Here is a 23434-nt window from a genome sequence, read left to right on the forward strand (position 1 = left end):
CCCCTACAGGACGCCCTCTCTAATCTCTTCCACGCCGCTCCCTCCTCCTCTCCCATCCACTTACTCACCATTGAAATATTAGCGGCCCAATAATACTCACTTAGGCTCGGGTAGTGCCAGCCCCCCCCTATCCCTGCTACGCTGTAAGAATCCGTTCCTTATTCTTGGGGTCTTCCCGGCCCACACAAAACCCATGATGCTCTTTTCAATCCTTTTAAAAAAAGCCTTCGTGATCACCACCGGGAGGCACTGAAACGCAAAGAGGAATCTCGGGAGGACCACCATCTTAACCGCCTGCACCCTCCCTGCCAGTGACAGGGATACCATATCCCATCTCTTGAAATCCTCCTCCATTTGTTCCACCAACCGCGTTAAATTTAACCTATGCAATGTGCCCCAATTCTTGGCTATCTGGATCCCCAGGTAACGAAAGTCCCTTGTTACCTTCCTCAACGGTAGGTCCTCTATTTCTCTACTCTGCTCCCCTGGATGCACCACAAACAACTCACTTTTCCCCATGTTCAATTTATACCCTGAAAAATCCCCAAACTCCCCAAGTATCCGCATTATTTCTGGCATCCCCTCCGCCGGGTCTGCCACATATAGTAACAAATCGTCCGCATACAAAAGTACCCGGTGTTCTTCTCCTCCTCTAAGTACTCCCCTCCACTTCTTGGAACCCCTCAACGCTATCGCCAGGGGCTCAATCGCCAGTGCAAACAATAATGGGGACAGAGGGCATCCCTGTCTTGTCCCTCTATGGAGCTGAAAATATGCAGATCCCCGTCCATTCGTGACCACGCTCGCCATCGGGGCCCTATACAACAGCTGCACCCATCTAACATACCCCTCTCCAAAACCAAATCTCCTCAACACCTCCCACAAATAATCCCACTCCACTCTATCAAATGCTTTCTCGGCATCCATCGCCACTACTATCTCCGTTTCCCCCTCTGGTGGGGGCATCATCATTACCCCTAACAGCCTCCGTATATTCGTGTTCAGCTGTCTCCCCTTCACAAACCCAGTTTGGTCCTCGTGGACCACCCCCGGGACACATTCCTCTATTCTCATTGCCATTACCTTGGCCAGGATCTTGGCATCTACATTTAGGAGGGAAATAGGTCTATAGGACCCGCATTGTAGCGGGTCCTTTTCCTTCTTTAAGAGAAGCGATATCGTTGCTTCAGACATAGTCGGGGGCAGTTGTCCCCTTTCCTTTGCCTCATTAAAGGTCCTCGTCAATACCGGGGTGAGCAGGTCCACATATTTTCCATAGAATTCGACTGGGAATCCATCCGGTCCCGGGGCCTTTCCCGCCTGCATGCTCCTAATTCCTTTCACCACTTCTTCTACCTCGATCTGTGCTCCCAGTCCCACCCTTTCCTGCTCTTCCACCTTGCGAAATTCCAGCCGATCCAAAAAGCCCATCATTCTCTCCCTCCCATCCGGGGGGTTGAGCTTCATATAATTTTTTATAAAATGTCTTGAACACTCCATTCACTCTCTCCGCTCCCCGCTCCATCTCTCCTTCCTCATCCCTCACTCCCCCTATTTCCCACGCTGCTCCCCTTTTCCTCAATTGGTGTGCCAGCAACCTGCTCGCCTTCTCCCCATATTCGTACTGTACACCCCTGTGCCTTCCTCCATTGTGCCTCTGCAGTGCCCGTAGTCAGCAAGTCAAATTCTACATGTAGCCTTTGCCTTTCCCTGTACAGTCCCTCCTCCAGTGCTTCCGCATATTGTCTGTCCACCCTCAAAAGTTCTAGCAGCAACCGCTCCCGTTCCTTACTCTCCTGCTTCCCTTTATGTGCCCTTATTGATATCAGCTCCCCTCTAACCACCGCCTTCAGCGCCTCCCAGACCACTCCCACCTGGACCTCCCCATTATCATTGAGTTCCAAGTACTTTTCAATGCACCCCCTCACCCTTAGACACACACCCTCACCTGCCATTAGTCCCATGTCCATTCTCCAGGGTGGGCGCCCTCCTGTTTCCTCCCCTATCTCCAAGTCCACCCAGTGTGGAGCGTGATCCGAAATGGCTATAGCCGTATACTCCGTTCCCCTCACCTTCGGGATCAACGCCCTTCCCAGCACAAAAAAGTCTATTCGCGAGTAGACTTTATGGACATAGGAGAAAAACGAGAACTCCTTACTCCGAGGTCTGCTAAATCTCCACGGGTCTACACCTCCCATCTGCTCCATAAAATCTTTAAGTACCTTGGCTGCTGCCGGCCTCCTTCCAGTCATAGGCTTCGACCGCTCCAGCCCTGGTTCCAACACCGTATTAAAATCTCCGCCCATTATCAGCTTTCCCATCTCTAGGTCCGGAATGCGTCCTAGCATCCACCTCATAAAATTGGCATCATCCCAGTTCGGGGCATATACGTTTACCAAAACCACCGTCTCCCCCTGTAGTTTGCCACTCACCATCACGTATCTGCCCCCGTTATCCGCCACTATAGTCTTTGCCTCGAACATTACCCGCTTCCCCACTAATATAGCCACCCCCCTGTTTTTCGCATCTAGCCCCGAATGGAACCCATGCCCCACCCATCCTTTGCGTAGCCTAACCTGGTCTATCAGTTTCAGGTGCGTTTCCTGTAACATAACCACATCTGCCTTAAGTTTCTTAAGGCGTGCGAGTACCCGTGCCCTCTTTATCGGCCCGTTCAGCCCTCTCACGTTCCACGTGATCAGCCGGGTTGGGGGGCTTCCTACCCCCCCCCCTTGTCGATTAGCCATCCCCTTTTTCCAGCTCCTCACCTGGTTCCCACGCAGCTGTATCTCCCCCAGCGGTGCCCCCCCGCCCATCACCTTCCATACCAGCTCCCCCCTCTCCCCAGCAGCAGCAACCCAGTAATCCCCCCCCCCCCCCCCGCTAGATCCCCCGCTAGCGTAATTACTCCCCCCATGTTGCTCCCAGACGTCAACAAACTCTGGCCGACCTCGGCTTCGCCCCGTGACCTCGGCTCGCACCGTGCGACGCCCCCTCCTTCCTGCTTCTCTATTCCCGCCATGATTATCATAGCGCGGGAGCCAAGCCCGCACTTCTCCCTTGGCCCCGCCCCCAATGGCCAACGCCACATCTCCTCCACCTCCCCTCCTCCCCCATCACCACCTGTGGAAGAGAGAAAAGTTACCACATCGCAGGATTAGTACATAAAACTCCTCTTTTCCCCCCTTTTTAACCCCCCTCTTCGCCCCCCACATTCGCCCCACCACTTTGTTCAAACGTTCTTTTTAATACCGCTCATTCCAGTTTTTCTTCCACAATAAAAGTCCACGCTTCATCCGCCGTCTCAAAGTAGTGGTGCCTCCCTCGATATGTGACCCACAGTCTTGCCGGTTGCAGCATTCCAAATTTTATCTTCTTTTTATGAAGCACCGCCTTGGCCCGATTAAAGCTCGTCCTCCTTCTCGCCACCTCCGCACTCCAGTCTTGATAAACGCGGATCACCGCGTTCTCCCATTTACTGCTCCGAGTTTTCTTTGCCCATCTAAGGACCATTTCTCTAACCTTAAAACGGAGGAATCTCACCACTATGGCTCTGGGAATTTCTCCTGCTCTCGGTCCTCGCGCCATCACTCGGTATGCTCCCTCCACCTCCAGCGGACCCGCCGGGGCCTCCGCTCCCATTAACGAGTGCAGCATCGTGCTCACATATGCCCCGACGTCCGCTCCCTCCGCACCTTCAGGAAGACCAAGAATCCTCAAGTTGTTCCTCCTTGCGTTGTTCTCCAGTGCCTCCAACCTTTCCACACATCGTTTCTGATGTGCCTCATGCATCTCCGTCTTCACCACCAGGCCCTGTATGTCGTCCTCATTCTCGGCTGCCTTTGCCTTCACGACCCGAAGCTCCCGCTCCTGGGTCTTTTGTTCCTCCTTTCGCCCTTCGATCTCCTGTAGTATCGGGGCCAACAACTCTTTCTTCATTTCCTTTTTGAGCTCTTCCACACAGCATTTCAAGAACTCTTGTTGTTCAGGGCCCCATGTTAAACTGCCACCTTCCGACGCCATCTTGGTTTTTGCTTGCCTTCCTTGCCGCTGTTCTAAAGGATCCACTGCAATCTGGCCACTTTCTCCCCCTTTTTTCATCCGTATCCAGGGGGGATTCCCTTCTGGTTTACCGCACAGTGTTTTTAGCCGTCAAAATTGCCGTTGGGGCTCCTATCAAGAGCCCAAAAGTCCGTTTCACCGGGAGCTGCCGAAACGTGCGACTCAGCTGGTCATCGCTGCACCTGGAACGCATGGGGGATATGTTTATAGAGGCGAGCTTACCTAGCTTGAGGGAGCTGGAGGAGAAATTTGGATTGGCGAGGGGAAATGAATTTAGGTACCTGCAGGTGCGGGACTTCTATGTAGGCAGTTTTCAACCTTCCCGCTCCTATCACCAAGGGGGATACAGGACAGGATAGTTTCCAGAGGGTGGGTGGGAGAAGGGAGGGTCTCTGACATTTACAAGGAACTTATGGGGTCAGAGGAGACGCAGACTGAGGAGCTGAAGCGCAAGTGGGAAGAGGAGTTGAGAGGAGAGATAGAGGATGGTCTATGGGCAGACGCGTTGAGTCTAGCCAACGGGTCCACAACATGTGCCAGGTTCAGCCTGATACAATTCAAGGTCGTTCACCAAGTAGCTTGCGAGGGCAATTAAGAGTCAACTATTTCGCTGTGAGTTTGGACGTTAGTGAAGCAGATGGGTTTTTATGGCAATCCAGTAGTTAAATGGTCTTCATAATATTTATTTAATTAGTAGAATTTAAATTCCTCAGCTGCCATGGTGGATTTGAACTCTCTTCTCCTGATCATTAGTGGGCAAGGTAAGGGCTAATGGAGTTGGGGTATTGTTTTGGCATGGGTAGAGGATTAGTTAATTGATAGAAACCAGAGAGTGGGCATAAATGGGTCTTTTTCAAGTTGGCAGGCAGTGAATAGTAGAGTGTCGCAATGATCATTGCTGGGTCCTCAGCTATTTATAATCTATATTAATGGCATGATTAAGAAACAGAGTAACGTATCACAGTTTGCTGAAGATACCAAGCTAGGTGGAAAAGTAATCTGGAGAGACACAGAGAGGCTGCAAAGAGATTAAGTTAGGGGGCAAGTTATTCAGTATGGTCGTAAGAATAGAAAAGCAGTGTTTTTATTTAAAATGTGAAAACATTGATGTTGAACAAAACTTGGGTATGCTTGTACAAGGAATGCAGAAAGTTATGCAGGAGCAGCAAGCAATTGGGTCGGCAAAAGGCTTGTTGGCCTTTATTGCAAGGGGATTGGAGTACTAGAATAAAGATGTCTTACTGCAGTTGTACAGGGTTTTGGTGAGACCACATTTGGAATAGTGTGTGCAGTTTTTGTCTCCACATTTAAGAAAGGATACGCTTGCATTGGTGGCGGTACAGTGAAAGTTCACTAAATTGGTCCATGGGTTGAGGAGTTGACTTCTGATAAAAGGCTGAGTAAATTGAGCTTACATTCCTTGAAGTTTAGAAGAATGAGAGGCGATATCATTGAAACTTAGGAAATTCTGAGGGGGCTTGATGGGGTAAATGTGGCAAGATTGTTTCTCCAGTAGGCAAATCTAAAACATGAGGGCACAGTCTCGGGATGAGGGGCCAATCATTTAGGACTAGGAGAGGACAAATTACTTCACTCAAAGGGTCTGAATCTTTGGAATTCTCTACTCCAGAGGATTGTGGTTGTTCATTCGTTGAATACATTTAAGACTGGAATAGACTGATTCTTGGGAATCGAGGAATATGGGGAGCGGGCAGGAAAATTGATTGAAGCCCAAGATCAGCCATGAACATATTGAATGGCAGAGCAGGCTCAATGGATCATATGGCCTACTCCAGCTTTTTCTTGTGTTCTTGTGACTTTGGATTACTCGTCCAGTATTACAACCATGATGTAATTGCACCTATTTTATATGATTAAGCAGTATTTACTGATACAATGAATATTTATAGCCATTTGATTTTACTAATTAGACTTTGCATCATCCTTGTTAATAATAGAATAACCTCTTATACAAGGTATTACTTTGTTGCTATTTTGTGGGAATGGGTTTTATGGGCAAGAAATAAAAATATTTTTTCTTTTGTACAATGTGCAGAAGTGTAAAAACTCATAAACCATTCTTTATATGTTTTGTTTAATGGATAATATACTTTAGTTGCTAAAATGGTCCATTTCACAATACTTGTTCATAAAAACTATTTGAAATAGGGCAGGATTATAACTTATAAATCGAAAACTTTAAGGATTGTGTTTTTTTCCCGTTAAAGGCTTCTCCCATAAAATCAAGGCCTGTTGGAGATCCACAAAGAACTGAGAATGAGAGGAGCTGGCAACAACAAAACAGGTAAGTGAATTTATATTAAAGAATGAAAAATGATTGTAAATTTGGAAATTACAACTGTTTTTCAAAATTTTGACGTATTTTACTAGTATGTAATCTCTGTTGTTATAATTGTAAGCCCCAATGTGCAGCAGTAGCCAAGACAGATAATCAGAAAAATAGGTATTTTATCATGCACTTTGTGTATTTCCAATATGTTAATTTTTTTTTCAACTTTGAGATTTGAATCTAATTCAGACATTCTAAATATGGAACAGTGGTATCCAGGTTCCTTTCTGTTTGTTACTTTAGTTATTTAATAACTATTCCTGGGATGTGGTATTCTTTAATGTCGTACACAGGAATTGTTGAATATTACATATGAGTATTGTTTGAAGTGTTTTTATGTTCTCCAGTAGATAAACACACTACTTGGTGTTTATATTGAAACACACAGGTCTCAAAAGGCCCTTGTTTGATCTCTAGTTTGTGCTAATTCAGCTGATTTTAGTTAGTTTGCTCAACTCAATCTCAGCGACCTGAACCATAAGAGAGGATCACTTTTCGGTAAATTTTCTAGGAAGTACACATCAAATGAACCCGTTTAAGATGTTCCAACTACGGTCAAATAGTCCGCAGACAGATTCTAACTAGGTTCATGCATGGTGAAGTTACTTTGAAAAAGAACTGAAGTCAGCTGGCATTCAGACAACTTGAATTTACACCTTCAAGAGAGGAGAAGCCATTGGAAATTCATGGAGCATGGGTTAAAAGAAACAAAGTCTTATACATTCTTTATTAGTAAGTGAACCAAAAATAATAGGAAGGTAGAACTGTAGATTGGTTAGTTAATATCAATGGTAAGAAAGGTACTAGAATCTTTTTGCGAATAGACCAGATAACAAAATTCTCGAGACAAGAACATAATTTTAAAAAACATGGATTTTGAAAAGGATGGTCATGGGCAGGAGTCTCCATCTGGGAGACTGTGTTCCCCCTGGAACTGAATTGCACCTGATTTGCACTCATGCTGCGAGCACAAATCAGGAAGCGATTCCTAATCGTGCGCCCCCCACTCGAGGAGGTGGTGACGAGTCTCCTCCCAGAGTCCCCCTAAACTCAGATTGTTTTCACTGGAACAACAGAGGTTGAGGGGCAACCTGATAGAAGTTTACAAAATTATGAGTGGCATGGACAGAGTGGATAGTCAGAAGCTTTTTCCCAGGTTGGAAAAGTCAATTACTAGGGTACATAGGTTTACGGTGCGAGGGACAAAGTTTGGAGGAGTTGTGCTATGCAAGTTTTTTTATACAAAGGGTGGTGAGTGCCTGGAACTCGCTGCCGGAAAAGGTGGTGGAAGCAGGTAAGATAGTGACGTTTAAGACTTATCTTGACAAACATAGGATGGGAATAGAGGGCTACGGACCCCGGAAGTGCAAAAGGTTTTAGTTTGGACAGGCATCCTGATCGGCACAGGCTTGGAGGGCTGAAAGGCCTATTCCTGTGCAGTACTGTTCTTTGTTCTAATTAAAGAGATCTTAAAAGGAAAAAAAGAGGCTCAGAGATGCATAGAGGGAATATTTGAGGCGGCTGCTTCTCATCCGCAAAAAGAAAAGCCAGATACTGCGATGCTGGAATCAAATAAAAAGAGAAAGTGGTGGGAAAACTCAGCAGGTCTGGTCTGGCAGAATGTGTGGAGAGAGAAACCGAGTTAACATTTCAAGTCAATATGATGATTCTTATCCACTCTTCATTGTAGATTCATTCCTCTCTTATGCTGCTGACTAATCAGCTGATTTTACTTGTTTGAAATCATAGGGTTTCATGCTGTGTAAAGGGGTTATTCTTGAACTAATATTCGAACATTTAGACTAAAGAAGTAAGCAATGTGGGGGATTTGGATCTTTGGTTGCTGATTTACAAAAAAATGTCAATCTTTAATGACAGACATGTAGAAAATAAACTGTAATATTGTATATCTATTCTAATTTAATTTTCATTTTAGTTTCACCTTAATATTGAAGTTTATATTCGTTGCAGATTAATCTACCAAATTTCCATTTTAATTTGATCTTAATATTGCTAGTTTGTAATAATCTTTATTAGTGTCACAAGTAGGCTTACATTAGCACAGCAATTAAATTATTGGGAAACTCCCCTAGTCGCCACACTACGGTGCCTGTTCGGGTACACTGAGTGAGAATTCAGAATGTCCAATTCACCTAACAGCACGTCTTTCGGACTTGTGGGAGGTAACCGGAGCACCCAAAGGAAACCCACACAGACACAGGGAGAACGCGCAGACTCCGCATAGACAGTGACCCAAGCGGGAATCAAACCCGGGACACTGACGCTGTGAAGCTACCGTGCCGCCCACTTCTGGATTAATCTACCAGATAGGGTTTTGCTTTGTAATTTCTGATAGTGAGTGTTATGAAATAGTTTATATCTTAAAGTGGTTGAACTACAATTCTGTAGCAGTAAAATTAACCCCAAATATATAGAATTTTCTGATTTGATTGATTTGTAGACCATTAGAAATATAGAAGATGGAATCATATAATCACTACAGTGCAGAAGGAGGCCATTTGGGCCATTGAATCTGCACCAACTCTCTGAAAGAGCACCTTCCAAGTCATCCAAGACCGGAATTTAGCCCAGGTCCTTGATGTGTGAGGAAGCAGTGCTAACCACTGTACCACCATGCCGCCCACTTTTATCTTCTAATTATTTGTTCATTTTATGGAAAATGTTAGAGTACAATGTAAAGGAAGTATTTTTTTTTAAATATTTTATTGAAAATTTTTGGTCAACCATCACAGTACATTGTGTATCCTTTACACAATAATATAACAGTATAAATAACAATGACCTGTTTTATAAACAAAGAATAAATAATATATAACGAAAACTAAATGGCAATTGCCTTGTCTCAGATAAACACTCTCCAAAAATATGATTTAACAGTCCAATATACAATTATTTATAGCAACGACCTATACATATTATACATATATATTAACAACCCTGAGAGTCCTTCTGGTTCCTCCTCGCCCCCCCCCCCCCTCCCCCTGGGCTGCTGCTGCTGCCTTCTTCTTTTCCATTCCCTCTATCTTTCTGTGAGGTATTCGACGAACGGTTGCCACCGCCTGGTGAACCCTTGAGCCGATCCCGTTAGGACGAACTTAATCCGTTCCAGCTTTATAAACCCTGCCATGTCATTTATCCAGGTCTCCACCCCCGGGGGCTTGGCTTCCTTCCACATCAACAGTATCCTGCGCCGGGCTACTAGGGACGCAAAGGCCAAAACATCGGCCTCTCTCGCCTCCTGCACTCCCGGCTCTTGTGCAACCCCAAATATAGCCAACCCCCAGCTTGGTTCGACCTGGACCCCCACTACTTTCAAAAGCACCTTTGTCACCCCCACCCAGAACCCCTGCAGTGCCGGACATGACCAGAACATGTGGGTGTGATTCGCTGGGTTTCTCGAGCATCTCGCACACCTATCCTCTACCCCAAAAAATTTACTGAGCCGTGCTCCAGTCATATGCGCCCTGTGTTAACACCTTAAATTGAATCAGGCTTAGCCTGGCACACGAGGACGATGAGTTTACCCTACTTAGGGCATCCGCCCACAGCCCCTCCTCAATCTCCTCCCCCAGCTCTTCTTCCCATTTCCCTTTCAGCTCATCTACCATAATCTCCCCCTCGTCCCTCATTTCCCTATATATATATCTAACACCTTACCGTCCCCCACCCATGTCTTTGAGATCACTCTGTCCTGCACCTCATGCGTCGGGAGCTGCGGGAATTCCCTCACCTGTTGCCTCGCAAAAGCCCTCAGTTGCATATACCGGAATGCATTCCCTTGGGGCAACCCATATTTCTCGGTCAACGCTCCCAGACTTGCGAACTTCCCATCCACAAACAGATCTTTCAGTTGCGATACTCCTGCTCTTTGCCATATTACAAATCCCCCATCCATTCTCCCCGGGGCAAACCTATGGTTATTTCTTATCGGGGACCCCACCAAGGCTCCCGTCTTTCAGCGATGCCGTCGCCACTGTCCCCAAATTTTCAAAGTCGCCACCACCACTGGGCTTGTGGTGTATTTCTTCGGTGAGAACGGCAATGGGGCCGTCACCATAGCTTGTAGGCTAGTCCCCCTACAGGACGCCCTCTCCAATCTCTTCCACGCCGCTCCCTCCTCTTCTCCCATCCACTTACTCACCATTGAGATATTGGTGGCCCAGTAGTACTCACTTAGGCTCGGTAGTGCCAGCCCCCCCCCTATCCCTACTACGCTGTAAGAATCCCTTCCTCACTCTCGGGGTCTTCCCGGCCCATACAAAACCTCTTTTCGATCCTTTTGAAAAAAAGCCTTCACGATCACCACCGGGAGGCACTGAAACACAAAGGAAGAAACACAGGGAGGACTACCATTTTAACCGCCTGCACCCTCCCTGCCAGTGACAGGGATACCATGTCCCATCTCTTGAAGTCCTCCTCCATTTGTTCCACCAATCGCGTTAAATTTAACCTATGCAATGTACCCCAATTCTTGGCTATCTGGACCCCCAAGTAACAAAAGTCCCTTGTTACTTTCCGCAGCGGAAAGTCCTCTATTTCTCTGCTCTGCTCCCCTGGATGCACCACAAACAACTCACTTTTCCCCATGTTCAGTTTATATCCTGAGAATTCTCCAAACTCCCGAAGTGTCCGCATTATCTCTGGCATCCCCTCCGCCGGGTCCGCTACATATAACAACAAATCATCCGCATACAGAGATACCCGGTGTTCTTCTCCTCCTCTAAGTACTCCCCTCCACTTCTTGGAACCCCTCAATGCTATTGCCAGGGGCTCAATCGCCAGTGCAAACAATAATGGGGACAGAGGGCATCCCTGCCTTGTCCCTCTATGGAGCCGAAAGTATGCAGATCCCCGTCCATTCGTGACCACACTCGCCACTGGGGCCCTATACAACAGCTGCACCCATCCAACATACTCATCTCCAAAACCAAATCTCCTCAGCACCTCCCACAGATAATCCCACGAGCAAGTCCACATATTTCCTGTAAAATTCAACTGGGAATCCATCCGGTCCCGGAGCCTTCCCCGCCTGCATGCTCCTAATTCCTTTCACTACTTCCTCTATTTCAATCTGTGCTCCCAGTCCCACCCTTTCCTGCTCCTCCACCTTGGGAAATTCCAGCCGGTCCAGAAAGCCCATCATTCTCTCCCTCCCATCCGGGGGTTGAGCTTCGTATAATTTTTTATAAAATGCCTTGAACACTCCATTCACTCTCTCCGCTCCCCGCTCCATCTCTCCTTCCTCATCCCTCACTCCCCCTATTTCCCTCGCTGCTCCCTTTTCCTCAATTGGTGAGCCAGCAACCTGCTCGCCTTCTCCCATATTCGTACTGTACACCCTGTGCCTTCCTCCACTGTGCCTCTGCAGAACCCGTTGTCAGCAAGTCAAATTCTACGTGTAGCCTTTGCCTTTCCCTGTACAGTCCCTCCTCCGGTGCCTCCGCATATTGCCTGTCCACCCTCAGAAGTTCTTGCAGCAACCGCTCCCGTACCCTACTCTCCTGCTTTCCTTTATGTGCCCTTATTGATATCAGCTCCCCTCTAACCACTGCCTTCAGCGCCTCCCAGACCACTCCCACCTGGACCTCCCCATTATCATTGAGTTCCAAGTACTTTTCAATGCACCCCCTCACCCTTAGACACAACCCCTCATCTGCCATTAGTCCCATGCCCATTCTCCAAGGTGGGCGCCCTTCTGTTTCCTCCCCTATCTCCAAGTCCACCCAATGTGGAGCGTGATCCGAAATGGCTATAGCCGTATACTCCGTTCCCCTCACCTTCGGGATCAACGCCCTTCCCAAAACAAAAAAGTCTATTAGCGAATAGACTTTGTGGACATAGGAGAAAAACAAAAACTCCTTACTCCTAGGTCTGCTAAATCTCCACGGGTCTACTCCTCCCATCTGCTCCATAAAATCTTTAAGCACCTTGGCTGCTGCCGGCCTCCTTCCAGTCCTGGACCTCGACCTGTCCAGCCCTGGTTCCAACACCGTATTGAAATCTCCCCCCATTACCAACTTTCCCACCTCTAGGTCCGGGATGCGTCCTAGCATACGCCTCATAAAATTGTCATCATCCCAGTTCGGGGCATATACACTTACCCAAACCACCGTATCTCCCTGTAGTTTGCCACTCACCATCACGTATCTGCCCCCGCTATCCGCCACTATAGTCTTTGCCTCAAACATTACCCGCTTCCCCACTAATATAGCCACCCCCCTGTTTTTCGCATCTAGCCCCGAATGGAACACCTGCCCCACCCAACCTTTGCGTAGTCTCACCTGGTCTATCAGTTTCAAGTGCGTTTCCTGTAACATAACCACGTCTGCCTTAAGTTTCTTAAGGTGTGCGAGTACCCGTGCCCTCTTTATCGGCCCGTTCAGCCCTCTCACGTTCCACGTGATCAGCCGGGTTGGGGGGCTTTTTAACCCCCCCCCCCTTGTCGATTCGCCATCCCCTTTTTCCAGCTCCTCACCCGGTTCCCACGCAGCTGTGTGTCCCCCAGGCGGTGCCCCCCCGTCCATCCCACCCCATGTCGGCTCCCCCCCCCTCCCCAGCAGCAGCAGCCAAATAATCCCCCCCCCCCCCCCCCCCCCCCCCCCCCCCCCCCGCTAGATCCCCCACTAGCGTAGTTACACCCCCCATGTTGCTCCCAGAAGTCAGCAAACTCTGGCCGACCTCGGCTTCCCCCCGTGACCTCGGCTCGCACCGTGCGACGCCCCCTCCTTCCTGCTTCCCTATTCCCGCCATGATTATCATAGCGCGGGAACCGGGCCCGCGCTTCCCCCTTGGCCCCGCCCCTAATGGCCAACGCCCCATCTCCTCCACCTCCTTTCCTCCCCCCACCACCTAATGTGGAAGAGAGAAAAGTTACCACATCGCAGGATTAATAACTTAAAACTCCTCTTTCCCCCCTTTTTACCCCCCTCTTCGCCCCCCCCCCCCATACTCACCCCACCACTTTGTTTCAAACGTTCTTTTTTTTTAAGATAACCCGCTCGTTCCAATTTTTCTTCCACGATAAAAGTCCACGCCTCATCCGCCGTCTCAAAGTAGTGGTGCCTCCCTTGATATGTGACCCACAGTCTTGCCGGTTGCAGCATTCCGAATTTTATCTTCTTTTTGTGAAGCACCGCCTTGGCCCGATTAAAGCTCGCCCTCCTTCTCGCCACCTCCGCACTCCAGTCTTGGTATACGCGGATCACCGCGTTCTCCCACTTACTGCTCCGAGTTTTCTTTGCCCATCTAAGGACCATCTCTTTGTCCTTAAAACGGAGGAATCTCACCACTATGGCTCTAGGAATTTCTCCTGCTCTCGGTCCTCGCGCCATCACTCGGTATGCTCCCTCCACCTCCAGCGGACCCGCCAGGGCCTCCGCTCCCATTAACGAGTGCAGCATCGTGCTCACATATGCCCCGACGTCCGCTCCCTCCGCACCTTCAGGAAGACCAAGAATCCTTAAGTTGTTCCTCCTCGCGTTGTTCTCCAGCGCCTCCAGCCTTTCCACACATCGTTTCTGGTGTGCCTCGTGCATCTCCGTCTTCACCACCAGGCCCTGTATGTCGTCCTCATTCTCGGCAGCCTTTGCCTTCACGACCCAAAGCTCCCGCTCCTGGGTCTTTTGCTCCTCCTTTAGCCCTTCGATCGCCTGTAATATCTGGGCCAACAGCTCCTTCTTCATTTCCTTTTTGAGTTCTTCCACGCAGCGTTTCAAAAACTCGTGTTGTTCAGGGCCCCATATTAAACTGCCACCTTCCGACGCCATCTTGGTTTTTGCTTGCCTTCCTTGCCGCTGCTCTAAAGGATCCACCGCAATCCGGCCACCTTCCTCTCCTTTTTTCATCCGTATCCAGGGGGGATTCCCTTCTGGTTCACCGCACAGTACTTTTAGCCGTTAAAATTGCCGTTGGGGCTCTTATTAAGAGCCCAAAAGTCCGTTCCACCGGGAGCTGCCGAAACGTGCGACTCAGCTGGTCATCGCCGCACCCGGAGTCTTTCGTAAAGGAAGTATTAGCAGAGCATTTAGTAATGCATAATATAATCAGAGTCAGCATGGCTTCATGAAGGGGAAGTCATGTCTGGCCAATTTATCAGAATTCTTTGAGGTGGTAATGAGCAGGATAGGTAAAAGGGAACCAGTAGATATACTTGGATTTCCAAAAAACATTTGATAAGGTACCACACAAAAGGCGGCTGAACAAGATAAGAGCCCGAGGTGTTGGGATAGTATATTAGCATGGATAGAGGATTGGCTAACTGATAGAAGACAGAGAGTTGGGATAAGGAGGGGCATTTTCTGGATGACAACCTGTTACTAGTGAGTGCCACAGGGATCAGTGCTGGAGCTACAATTATTTACAATATGAATGGCTTGGGCGACGGGAGTGAATGTACAATTGCCAAGTTTGCAGATGACACAAAAATAGGTGGGAAGTGAATGATGAGGATGACAAAGTGTCTACAGAGGGAATTAAACAGGGTTAGGTGAGTGGATAAAAACTTGGTAAATGTAATGTCGGGAAATATGAAGTTATGCATTTTGGTAGAAGGAATGAAGAGCTGAATATTACTTAAATGGAGAAAGTCTGCAGAAAACTGCAGCACAGGGATTTGGGGGTCCTCGTGCATAAATCACAAAAAGCTAGCATTTAAGTTCAACAGGTAATTGGGACGGCAAATGGAATATTGGTCTTTATTCCAAAAGGAATGGAGCATTAAAATAGGGAGATCTTGCTAAAACTATGATAGGCACTATTTGGATCACACCTGGCATATTGTGATCAGATTTGGTCCTCTTATCTAAGGAAAGATATACTGGCATTGGAGGAAATCCAGAGAAGCTTCACTAGGTTGATCCCGAGTATGGAGGGACTTTCTTATGAGACGAGGTTTATTAGGTTGGGCCTGTGCTCATTGGAGTTTAGAAGAATGAGAGACAATCTTACTGAGACATATAGGATTCACAGGGGCTTGGCAGGGTAGATGCTGAGGGGTTGTTTCCCCTTGTGAGAGTCAAGGACCAGAGGGCATAATCTCAGAATAAGGTATCATCCATTTAAAACAGAGTTGAGGAGGAATTTCTTCTCTCAGAGGGTAGTAAATCTGTGGGATTCTTTACAGCAGAGATCTGTAGAGGCTGGATCATTAAGTGTGTTCAAGGCTGAGAAAGACAAATTTTTAATCAGTAAGTTAATCAAGGGGATAAGGCAGGAAAGTGGAGTTGAGGATTATATCAGATCAGTTATGATCTTATTGAATGAAGGAGCAGACTTGATGGACCAAATGGCCTACTTCTGCTCCCACGTCTTATGGTCTTTTACATTCATGAAGTTATTTGATTTGATTTATTATTGTTACATGTATTAGTATACAGTGAAAAGTATTGTTTTTTGCATGCTATACAGACAACGCATACCGTACATAGGGAAGGAAGGAGAGACTACAGAATGTAATGTTACAGTCATAGCTAGGGTGTCCTTTAAAAGAGTTAGAATTAAGTATTAGAAGCATGGAACGAGAGTAAAAGATAGAATTAGAGGGTATGCTGAGCACAGCTTGCAAGAAGTCTCCTCGCTCCAGCGCCATCTCAAAGCTGCCTATGCCTCAAGTGTATACACAATGACAAATTTAACTTTTCAGAAATGAAGTCATTGGCTCCAAGAGACCTGAAACTTTGCAACTGTGGCACGACAGTGAGCGACAGCAGGCATTGAAAGATCGGTGAGTTCAGGTTTTTTTTTAAATTTAGAGCATCCAATTAAAGGACAATTTAACATGGCCAATTCACCTAACCTGCACATCTTTGGTTGGTGGGGGTGAAACCCATGCAGACATGGGAAGAATGTGCAAACTCCACACAGGCAGTGACCTGGCGCCAGGATCGAACCTGGTCCTCAGCGCCGTAGGCAGCAGTGCTAGCCACTGTGCTGCCCATGAGTTCAGATTTATAATTCAAAAACAAGTGATTATTTTAAAAGAAAGGCACAGTTTAACCATGGCTTTCTCAGACATCATCATGAGCTAACAGACATCATGTTAAGCAGTTTTTCTTTTGTTTTTCTGAAGATACGTTTGTGGGATGAATTTCACTAGTTCCAGGAGCCTCCAGTTCTTTGCCAATGTGTCCCTGGCAGCAGGGCTCTCCCCATCATAAAAAGGTCGATGTGTGAATACACACTATGCACCGGAGAGAAAAGGGAGAATTCTCTGCCCCCGAGGTGCAAAAACCGCCACCGGTCCGCTCCACCCATCTCCTTCATGAACGCTGCCAGTAATTGCACTGACCCCAAAGGGCCCAGCAACTTGGTTTTAGACCGATCCAGTGAGGGCTCAGCTCACCCTTTCCGTCTACCATACTCCTGAAACCAGAGTCCACCCAAGGTGAGCACCTGCCCCGCCCCACAAATGGGTCAATGTCCTACCCCAGTCCCCGTCAGCACTCTACCCCCATCCCAGAAACCCTCCATTAACTTCATCTCGATCTGCTACCTCTCTCTTCCCCAGCCCCCTCCCCCACCATTCGCACCTTCTAGGCTCAACAAAACCTGCCGAGACAGGTCCCGCAAACCGCAGCCCCTCCCCCTACCTCGCTCCCATTCACTAGCCAATCTCATTCAAGCAGTAAGGTAGCCCCCCTCCCGCCAGAGCCCACCATACCCGAATAAACCATCCAAACCAAAAGCCAGATCCCTAATCGAAACCGAAACTCCCCCACCTTCCACCATCCAAAACAGCCCAACACCCCTGTACCCTCCCCCCACTAAGCCCTCCAAACTTCAAGCATCCTGGATACAAAAAAAAACAAAGGGAAAGAACCCCCACAAGCAAACCTGCACCAATTTCAATTATCACCAACTCTGTACAAAGAAAAGCAAAGAGAGGGGTGGGAGAGGGAACAAGGGAAACAAAAATATAAGTACATACACAGTTGCTGCTGCAACGTCCCCAATTCCGCTGCAATGTCTTCATAGATGTGGATTCTGTTACCTTCCCACTGCACCTCCCAATTCCCCTTGACCCACTTTAGAAACCGCTCCTTCGACCGATAGCTGTGGAAACATGCTATCACCGCTCGCAGTGGTTCATTCCCCTGTGGCTTCATCAGAAGCAATTGGTGGGCTCGATGTGGGAAGACTGATCCTTCCACGCACTCCTCCTCGCTCTTCCCCCCCCCCCCCCCCCCCCCCCCCCCCCCCCCCCCCCACCCCCACACTCCCATCAGCTTCCTTTTTAAAAAAAAAATATTTTATTGAAAATGTTTGGTCAACCATCACAGTACATTGTGTATCCTTTACACAATAATATAACAGTATAAATAACAATGACCTGTTTTATAAACAAAGAATAAATAATATATAACTAAAACTAAAACTAAATGGCAACTGCCTTGTCTCAGATAAACACTCTCCAAAAATATGATTTAACAGTCCAATATACAATTATTTATAGCACGACCTATACATACTATACATATATATTAATAACCCTGAGAGTCCTTCTGGTTCCTCCTCCCCCCGCCCCGGGCTGCTGCTGCTGCCTTCTTCTTTTCCATTCCCTCTATCTTTCTGTAAGGTATTCGACGAACGGTTGCCACCGCCTGGTGAACCCTTGAGCCGATCCCCTTAGGACGAACTTAATCCGTTCCAGCTTTATAAACCCTGCCATGTAATTTATCCAGGTCTCCACCCCCGGGGGCTTGGCTTCCTTCCACATCAACAGTATCCTGCGCCGGGCTACTAGGGACGCAAAGGCCAAAACATCGGCCTCTCTCGCCTCCTGTACTCCCGGCTCTTGTGCCACCCCAAATATAGCCAACCCCCAGCTTGGTTCGACCTGGACCCCCACTACTTTCAAAAGCACCTTTGTCACCCCCACCCAGAACCCCTGCAGTGCCGGACATGACCAGAACATGTGGGTGTGATTCGCTGGGTTTCTCGAGCATCTCGCACACCTATCCTCTACCCCAAAAAATTTACTGAGCCGTGCTCCAGTCATATGCGCCCTGTGTTAACACCTTAAATTGAATCAGGCTTAGCCTGGCACACGAGGACGATGAGTTTACCCTACTTAGGGCATCCGCCCACAGCCCCTCCTCAATCTCCTCCCCCAGCTCTTCTTCCCATTTCCCTTTCAGCTCATCTACCATAATCTCCCCCTCGTCCCTCATTTCCCTATATATATCTAACACCTTACCGTCCCCCACCCATGTCTTTGAGATCACTCTGTCCTGCACCTCATGCGTCGGGAGCTGCGGGAATTCCCTCACCTGTTGCCTCGCAAAAGCCCTCAGTTGCATAGACCAGAATGCATTCCCTTGGGGCAACCCATATTTCTCGGTCAGCGCTCCCAGACTTGCGAACTTCCCAGCCACAAACAGATCTTTCAGTTGCGTTACTCCTGCTCTTTGCCATATTCCAAATCCCCCATCCATTCTCCCCGGGGCAAATCTATGGTTATTTCTTATCGGGGACCCCACTTAGGCTCCCGTCTTTCCCCTATGCCGTCTCCACTGTCCCCAAATTTTCAAAGTCGCCACCACCACCGGGCTTGTGGTGTATTTCTTCGGTGAGAACGGCAATGGGGCCGTCACCATAGCTTGTAGGCTAGTCCCCCTACAGGACGCCCTCTCCAATCTCTTCCACGCCGCTCCCTCCTCTTCTCCCATCCACTTACTCACCATTGAGATATTGGCGGCCCAGTAGTACTCACTTAGGCTCGGTAATGCCAGCCCCCCCCTATCCCTACTACGCTGTAAGAATCCCTTCCTCACTCTCGGGGTCTTCCCGGCCCACACAAAACTCATGATACTCTTTTCGATCCTTTTGAAGAAAGCCTTCGTGATCACCACCGGGAGGCACTGAAACACAAAGAGGAATCTCGGGAGGACTACCATTTTAACCGCCTGCACCCTCCCTGCCAGTGACAGGGATACCATGTCCCATCTCTTGAAGTCCTCCTCCATTTGTTCCACCAATCGCGTTAAATTTAACCTATGCAATGTACCCCAATTCTTGGCTATCTGGATCCCCAAGTAACGAAAGTCCCTTGTTACCTTCCTCAGCGGAATGTCCTCTATTTCTCTGCTCTGCTCCCCTGGATGCACCACAAACAACTCACTTTTCCCCATGTTCAGTTTATATCCTGAGAATTCTCCAAACTCCCGAAGTGTCCGCATTATCTCTGGCATCCCCTCCGCCCGGTCCGCTACTTATAACAACAAATCATCCGCATATAGAGATACCCGGTGTTCTTCTCCTCCTCTAAGTACTCCCCTCCACTTCTTGGAACCCTTCAATGCTATTGCCAGGGGCTCAATCGCCAGTGCAAACAATAATGGGGACAGAGGGCATCCCTGCCTTGTCCCTCTATGGAGCCGAAAGTATGCAGATCCCCGTCCATTCGTGACCACACTCGCCACTGGGGCCCTATACAACAGCTGCACCCATCCAACATACTCATCTCCAAAACCAAATCTCCTCAGCACCTCCCACAGATAATCCCACTCCACTCTATCAAATGCTTTCTCGGCATCCATCGCCACCACTATCTCCGCTTCCCCCTCTGGTGGGGGCATCATCATTACCCCTAGCAGCCTCCGTATATTCGTATTCAGCTGTCTCCCCTTCACAAACCCAGTTTGGTCCTCATGGACCACCCTCGGGACACAATCCTCTATCCTCATTGCCATTACCTTGGCCAGAATCTTAGCGTCTACATTTCGGAGGGAAATAGGTCTATAGGACCCGCATTGCAGCGGGTCCTTTTCCTTCTTTAGGAGAAGCAATATTGTTGCCTCTGACATAGTCGGGGGCAGCTGTCCCCTTTCCTTTGCCTCATTAAAGGTCCTCATCAATAGCGGGGCGAGCAAGTCCACATATTTCCTGTAAAATTCAACTGGGAATCCATCCGGTCCCGGAGCCTTCCCCGCCTGCTTGCTCCTAATTCCTTTCACTTCTTCCACTATTTCAATCTGTGCTCCCAGTCCCACCCTTTCCTGCTCCTCCACCTTGGTAAATTCCAGCCGGTCCAGAAAGCCCATCATTCTCTCCCTCCCATCCGGGTGTTGAGCTTCGTATAATTTTTTATAAAATGCCTTGAACACTCCATTCACTCTCTCCGCTCCCCGCTCCATCTCCCCTTCCTCATCCCTCACTCACCCTATTTCCCTCGCTGCTCCCCTTTTCCTCAGGGCCGGCAACCTGCTCGCCTTCTCCCCATATTCGTACTGTACACCCTGTGCCTTCCTCCACTGTGCCTCTGCAGAACCCGTTGTCAGCAAGTCAAATTCTACGTGTAGCCTTTGCCTTTCCCTGTACAGTCCCTCCTCCGGTGCCTCCACATATTGCCTGTCCACCCTCAGAAGTTCTTGCAGCAACCGTCCCGTTCCCTACTCTCCTGCTTTCCTTTATGTGCCCTTATTGATATCAGCTCCCCTCAAACCACTGCCTTCAGCGCCTCCCAGACCACTCCCACCAGGACCTCCCCATTATCATTGAGTTCCAAGTACTTTTCAATGCACCCCCTCACCCTTAGACACACCCCCTCATCTGCCATTAGTCCCATGTCCATTCTCCAGGGTGGGCGCCCTTCTGCTTCCTCCCCTATCTCCAAGTCCACCCAATGTGGAGCGTGATCCGAAATGGCTACAGCCGTATACTCCGTTCCCCTCACCTTCGGGATCAACGCCCTTCCCAAAACAAAAAAGTCTATTCGCGAATAGACTTTGTGGACATAGGAGAAAAACGAAAACTCCTTACTCCTAGGTCTGCTAAATCTCCACGGGTCTACTCCTCCCATCTGCTCCATAAAATCTTTAAGCACCTTGGCTGCTGCCGGCCTCCTTCCAGTCCTGGACCTCGACCTGTCCAGCCCTGGTTCCAACACCGTATTGAAATCTCCCCCCATTACCAACTTTCCCACCTCTAGGTCCGGGATGCGTCCTAGCATAAACCTCATAAAATTGGCATCATCCCAGTTCGGGGCATACACGTTTACCAAAACCACCATCTCCCCCTGTAGTTTGCCACTCACCATCACGTATCTGCCCCCGCTATCCGCCACTATAGTCTTTGCCTCAAACATTACCCGCTTCCCCACTAATATAGCCACCCCCCTGTTTTTCGCATCTAGCCCCGAATGGAACACCTGCCCCACCCAACCTTTGCATAGTCTCACCTGGGGCGAAATTCTCCCCCAACGGCGGGATGTCCGCCGACTGGCGCCAAAGACGGCGCCAATCGGACGGGCATCGCGCCGGCCCAAAGGTGCGGAATGCTCCGCATCTTTGGCGGCCTAGCCCCAACATTGAGGGGCTAGGCCAACGCCGGAGGGATTTCCGCCCCGCCAGCTGGCGGAAATGGCGTTTGTTGCCCCGCCAGCTGGCGCGGAAATGCAGCGCATGCGCGGGAGCGTCAGCGGCCGCTGTCAGTTTCCCGGCGCATGCGCGGGAGCGTCAGCGGCCGCTGTCAGTTTCCCGCGCATGCGCAGTGGTGAGAGTCTCTTCCGCCTCCGCCATGGTGGAGGCTGTGGCGGAGGTGTAAGGGAAAGAGTGCCCCCACGGCACAGGCCCGCCCGCGGATCGGTGGGCCCCGATCACGGGCCAGGCCACCGTGGGGGCACCCCCCGGGGTCAGATCGCCCCGTGCCCCTCCCCCGGAGCCCGCCCACGCCGCCTGGTCCCGCCGGTAAATACCAGGTTTGATTTACGTCGGCGGGACAGGCAATTCCTGGGCGGGACTTCGGCCCATCCAGGCCGGAGAATCCAGCGGGGGGTCCCGCCAACCGGCGCGGCCCGATCCCCGCCCAATCTCCGGTACCGGAGACTTCGGTGGGGGCGGGGGCGGGGTTCACGGCGGCCAACGGCCATTCTCCGACCCGGCGGGGGGGTCGGCGAATGACGCCCCTGGTCTATCAGTTTCAAGTGCGTTTCCTGTAACATAACCACGTCTGCCTTAAGTTTCTTAAGGTGTGCGAGTACCCGTGCCCTCTTTATCGGCCCGTTCAGCCCTCTCACGTTCCACGTGATCAGCCGGGTTGGGGGGCTTTTTACCCCCCCCTTGTCGATTAGCCATCCGCTTTTTCCAGCTCTTCACCCGGTTCCCACGCAGCTGTGTCCCCCCCCCCTCAGGCGGTGCCCCCCCGCCCATCCCACCCCATGCCAGCTCCTCCCTCTCCCCAGCAGCAGCAGCCCAATAATCCCCCCCCCCCCCCCCCCCCCCCCGCCGCTAGATCCCCCACTAGCGTAGTTACACCCCCCATGTTGCTCCCAGAAGTCAGCAAACTCTGGCCGACCTGGGCTTCCCCCCGTGACCTCGGCTCGCACCGTGCGACGCCCCCTCCTTCCTGCTTCCCTATTCCCGCCATGATTATCATAGCGCGGGAACCGAGCCCGCGCTTCCCCCTTGGCCCCACCCCCAATGGCCAACGCCTCAACTCCTCCACCTCCTTTCCTCCCCCCACCACCTCCTGTGGCAGAGAGAAAAGTTACCACATCGCAGGATTAATAACATAAAACTCCTCTTTCCCCCCTTTTTACCCCCCTCTTCGCCCCCCATACTCGCCCCACCACTTTGTTTCAAACGTTCTTTTTTTAATAACCCGCTCATTCCAATTTTTCTTCCACGATAAAAGTCCACGCCTCATCCGCCGTCTCAAAGTAGTGGTGCTTCCCTTGATATGTGACCCACAGTCTTGCCGGTTGCAGCATTCCGAATTTTATCTTCTTTTTGTGAAGCACCGCCTTGGCCCGATTAAAGCTCTCCCTCCTTCTCGCCACCTCCGCACTCCAGTCTTGGTATACGCGGATCACCGCGTTCTCCCACTTACTGCTCCGGGTTTTCTTTGCCCATCTAAGGACCATCTCTCTATCCTTAAAACGGAGGAATCTCACCACTATGGCTCTAGGAATTTCTCCTGCTCTCGGTCCTCGCGCCATCACTCGGTATGCTCCCTCCACCTCCAGCGGACCCGCCGGGGCCTCTGCTCCCATTAACGAGTGCAGCA

The 23434-nt window shown here is 49.6% G+C and overlaps 1 protein-coding gene across 1 annotated transcript in view; it reads left to right on the plus strand.

Annotated features, from left to right (window-relative positions):
- LOC140389720 (DISP complex protein LRCH3-like) overlaps positions 1–23434 on the plus strand; it is a 210817-nt gene that overhangs the window by 122499 nt on the left and 64884 nt on the right. The window contains 2 exon segments of the mRNA XM_072474169.1: positions 6291–6367; positions 16074–16154. Coding sequence (XP_072330270.1) covers positions 6291–6367; positions 16074–16154 — 158 coding nt within the window.

The sequence above is a fragment of the Scyliorhinus torazame genome, chromosome 14 (assembly GCF_047496885.1).
Source record: "Scyliorhinus torazame isolate Kashiwa2021f chromosome 14, sScyTor2.1, whole genome shotgun sequence".
Classification (NCBI taxonomy): domain Eukaryota; kingdom Metazoa; phylum Chordata; class Chondrichthyes; order Carcharhiniformes; family Scyliorhinidae; genus Scyliorhinus; species Scyliorhinus torazame.